Source organism: Saccopteryx bilineata, chromosome 11 (genome assembly GCF_036850765.1).
Source record: "Saccopteryx bilineata isolate mSacBil1 chromosome 11, mSacBil1_pri_phased_curated, whole genome shotgun sequence".
In the NCBI taxonomy this organism is placed as follows: Eukaryota; Metazoa; Chordata; class Mammalia; order Chiroptera; family Emballonuridae; genus Saccopteryx; species Saccopteryx bilineata.
In genome coordinates, this window is record NC_089500.1 from 71,146,363 (window position 1) to 71,150,554 (window position 4,192).

The 4,192-nt window shown below is 66.0% G+C and overlaps 1 protein-coding gene across 6 annotated transcripts in view; it reads right to left on the reverse strand.

Annotated features, from left to right (window-relative positions):
- Positions 1-377: 377 nt before the first annotated feature.
- The window catches only part of AMPD2 (adenosine monophosphate deaminase 2), a 13,780-nt gene continuing 9,965 nt past the window's right edge, over positions 378-4,192 (reverse strand). For all 6 annotated transcript variants that reach the window (XM_066247647.1, XM_066247643.1, XM_066247642.1 and 3 more), the window contains 9 exons: positions 3,821-4,015; positions 3,609-3,740; positions 3,239-3,402; positions 2,853-2,979; positions 2,600-2,763; positions 2,250-2,370; positions 1,772-1,945; positions 1,509-1,619; positions 378-1,401 (listed from right to left, as the gene is read on the reverse strand). In XM_066247647.1, the coding sequence (XP_066103744.1) occupies positions 1,192-1,401; positions 1,509-1,619; positions 1,772-1,945; positions 2,250-2,370; positions 2,600-2,763; positions 2,853-2,979; positions 3,239-3,402; positions 3,609-3,740; positions 3,821-4,015 (1,398 nt within the window). In that variant the 3' untranslated portion in view covers positions 378-1,191. The remainder of the gene's footprint in view (positions 1,402-1,508; positions 1,620-1,771; positions 1,946-2,249; positions 2,371-2,599; positions 2,764-2,852; positions 2,980-3,238; positions 3,403-3,608; positions 3,741-3,820; positions 4,016-4,192) is intronic.

The following is a 4,192-nucleotide window of genomic DNA, read 5'->3' on the forward strand; positions in this document are numbered from 1 at the left end:
AATCGGAACCGGACGGCAGGACCTGGAAATGGCATTTTAAATGAGCTCTCCAGATGCTGGCGCCCGCAGTTTGAGAACCATGGGCCTAGGTCTGCTTGCTAAGTGCACGTTCCCACATCTCCCAGCGGTCCCACGGGGCTGCAAGGAGATGGGCAGTGCCCCCTGCAGGGGGAAGAGACTGCGAGGGCCTGGGGACAGCAGATGGGTCCCCGGCAGGCCTCTCCTCTCCCACCCCCCGCTTCCACGGGCATGACACGTCATCCAAGCCCAGTTACCCCCCTCAGAATTCACTGTCTCTATCCAGAGTGCTCCTGGCCCTGAGCTCAGCCACCCTGACCCCGGCGGCGCCACCCCCAACGGAGACCCCACCTGCCTCATTTACTTAAATAATTTTTATTTCTCATGCACTAGGAAAGATGGGCTTGTATGAAATGACGCATTTCACATCAAAGGCCTCGGTCCAGAAAACAACACGGGACCAGCCAGGACCCAGGTCTGGTCAAAACTGTAGGGACTACACTTGGGGATGCCACCCCCGGGGACGGTGGCAGATCCAGGACCCTCCAGCCGAAGTGGCCCCAGACATGGCACAGGGCGGCCGCCCCCTCCCACAGAGGCACAGGAGGCGGACACCAGAGCACTCGGCCGGAGGGAGGACGGAGAAGGCTGCCGGGCAGGACTGGGCAGAGGCGGTGGTCCAGCACCTCCAAGGCCCAAGTCCAAGATGCCAGGGCAACACCTGTGCTCAGCCCAGCTCTGCCCACCACAGACCTCCGGCAGCCCCGTGCCCACAGCAGAGGTACACAGCCCCACCTGTCCTCTGGCCATGTAAACAAGACGGGGGCCAAAGCTTAAGCCCTGGCCGAAGCTTGGGCTCGCCCGGGCGGGGCTCCAAAGGCTGGTGGGCCGGCCCCCCACAGCCGTCTCCAGCCAGGCTCCAGAGGCCTTTGGGACAGGGCCACCAACAGCGCAGCCCTCAAACTTGGGCCACCGGGTGCCACCTGAGCCAAGCAGGGGTGGCGCACACCCGGGCCCTGCTCCGACTGGGGAGGCACAGAGACAGAGAGAGGCGGGAGACATGCAGGACAGAACGGAGAAGGACGGACACATGCAGAGGCCACAGCGGGGCGGAGGGGTCCGAGGACAGAACGTGGTCGAGGTGCTGGGCGGCCGGGCACCCGCCGGCCAGGCTCACTGAGGCCCCGGGCTCATGACGAGGCCCGACTCCTCCGGGATGGTCTCCAGCGTCTCACTCTGGATGGCCTGCGTGATGAGCGCCAGCTCCTGGCACAGGGTCTCGTGGCGGTAGCCCACGCGGATGTCCGGCACGTTGGTGCGGCGGATGTCGTTGCCCTCGGGGCCCTCCTTGGTGTAGTTGGGTCCCAGCCAGTGGCTCTTCACCTGCAGAGAGAGGGGGTCGTGGGCAGGCTGCAGTGGCTCTGAGGGGCCAGGCCCCAGGACCCTGAGACCCTCCCAGGGCAGAGGCGGGGAGGGAGAGGGGGTGGTACCTTGTGGGAGAAGCCGCTCATGAGCACACTGTTGCGGGCGAGCTCACACATGTCACAGGAGCTGAGCTTCCACACCTGGGTGGCGATGCTGTATTCCTCCATCAGGGGCTCCTGCACGAGCCAGGCTCCCTCAGACCAGAGCGCCCCTGCTGCACCACCCCGCCCCCCTTCTCCCTGGCACGCTGCACTCCACCAGCAGGGGGCAGCACCAGCCCTGAGACCCCAGGGCCTGGGTGTCCTCGCCTGCGCCCACCGCCTCTGACCTTGGTGAAGTGGAACTGCAGGGGGTCGTCGGTGGACAGGGAGACCATGAGGCCGCGGGACAGGTACTCGGGCAGCGGGTTCCGGTGGTAGCTGAGGAAGAGGCTGTTGTTGCTGAGCGGAGACATGGCAATGCCGATCTGCGCCAGGTAATACAAGTACTGCAGGACCGGGGCCTGGGCGGACAACGGGGAGGGCCGGTCAGTGGCCTTGGAGCTGGGAAGCATACCTGGTTCTGGGGGGTATAGGTCCCTCTCGTGTTGGGAGCGGGGGTCCCGACTGGGCCCAATCGGTAGAGGGTCAGTTACAACCAGAATCCAAGGTGGGGGCTGGAGTGGAGGCGGGTGCGGAGCAGTCCAGACGGGGCTGCACGAGGAGGACCAGCTGCTAACGGGACCCAAAGAGGGACCCAAAGAGCCGGGAGGAAGGGGACCGACGGGGAGGGAGCCGGGGAGGGGGGGGAGGGGGCGCAGCCCTGACCTTGCGCAGAAGCAGCCCGTGCGAGATATTCTCGGCCAGCATGAAGGCCGACACCAGGTGGTGGATGGGCCCAGCCTCCCCGCAGTGCGGCCGCAGCACAAAGGTGTGGAAGCCCCTCTGCCTGGGGGGCATAGAGACAGCGTCAGCCACCAGGCTCCCGGGCCCCCACCCCGCCACCGTGGGCCTAGGACAAGGGGCAGCGCTCGATTCCTGGCAGCTGAGGAAGGGCCCCGGGGGCAGAGAAACAACCATCAGGCCCGTGTGTGGGGGCAGGAGCTGGGTCAGTGCTCGGTGGGCCCAGCCCAGGGCAGGCCCCCCGGGTGAGGGTGAGACGGGGGTGGAGCCCACACCTGCGCAGGTGGTTCAGCATGGCCATGTTGGCGAAGGTGTAGTACAGGTAGTAGGCGTACGGCGGGTTGTCCTCCTCCACCCAGGCCTCAGGGAGGGGGCTCTCCAGGTTGAAGACGTGGTTCTCGGGCTTGGACTCATCATCCACGCTGTCAAAGCCATCCACCTGGCACGCATCCCCGGGGTCAGGCCTGGAGCTGCCGCCAAGCCTGAGGCAGGCCATCCCCCCACCCCAGCTGTGGGCCGCCCCCTCACATGCTCCAGGAAGAGGTGCAGCTCCGGGTGGCTGGCAGGGTGCACGGTGGCCTCGAACAGCGGCATGAAGATGTTCTCCAGCATCTCCTGGAAGTTGGCCAGCTGGCCCTTGGTTCGGTACACGTCACTGCAGGTGAGGCGCGGGCACACGGGTGTGTGTAGGTCAGGGCCGGTGCAAGGACACCAGCAGGCCAGGAGGGTCAGAGCTTGGCCCAAGATCACAGAAGCACTTGTGAACCACAGTGGGCGGGTCAGGCTGGGCACACCATGATTGGAACAAGAATTTGGCTGGGACAGGGGATGGTCAGCCATAGCCGGAGGGCTGGAGGCAGACCCTGGCCCCTGGAACTCTGCCCACGTTCCCTCCCACTCCCACGGACACTCACAAGAGACGGGGCACCTGCACGAGCCAGCGTACGTTGGGGGAGTGCACGCGGTGCATGACGGCCCAGCGCGCCAGCTTGTCCCACTCGTCCCTGGAGCGCCCATAGACGGAGAGCCGCAACTCTGCGTTCTGGTATTTGCTCTCCTCCAGGTCCGACATCACCTCCTAGAGACAAGCACGGGACGACTGTCACACTCGGGGTTCTCACCCGGCCCCATCGCTGCAGCCACCGCCACAGGCGCTCAGTCAGGCCCCCACCTGCCTCTGACCCAGCCCCCTCACCCACCACAGAGCCTCTCAGACCCCAGGCTCTCGTCCAGGCAGACGGAGGGCTGCCCTCACACCTGGGCGCTGGCACCACGCCGCCTCACCTTGATGATGTGGGCAAAGTACTTCCCAGAAACCCTGTTGTCCGTCTTGATGAAGATCTCTCGGAGGACAGACTCCCCGATGGGGTTGTATTTGGCATTGAACTTGTCAAAGCGATGGAAGGTGTTTCTGTCCTGGGGGAGACGGGCAGGTCACCCCTGACCCCCAGCCTGCACGCTGACCCCGCCCCTCAGCCCCCGCCTCCGGGACAGACCGCGTGCACGTCGAGCGTGTCCACGCTCAGGTCGTAGGCGGTGAGGTTCATGCTCTGGAAGACCTCGCGCAGCGTCTGCTCGCGGCCCTGCTCCACGTGCACGATCTCCTCCAGGTGCCGCTTCATCGCCCGCTTGATGAAGCGCAGCAAGTGCTTCTGGTTCATGCAGGACGAGGCGTGGATGTGCGTGTCCACCTGGGGGGGGGGGGGGGAGGAGCGGGGGCGGGGCGGTGGGTTCCGCCAGGCTGGGAGGGGGAGCGGGGGCGGGGCGGTGGGTTCCGCCAGGCTGGGAGGGCCCAGGGCCTGGGCAGGAATGGAGAGGCCTCTCCAAGCTGGTGCTGGGTGGGGGAGGCCGAGCAGAAGTGCAAGCCC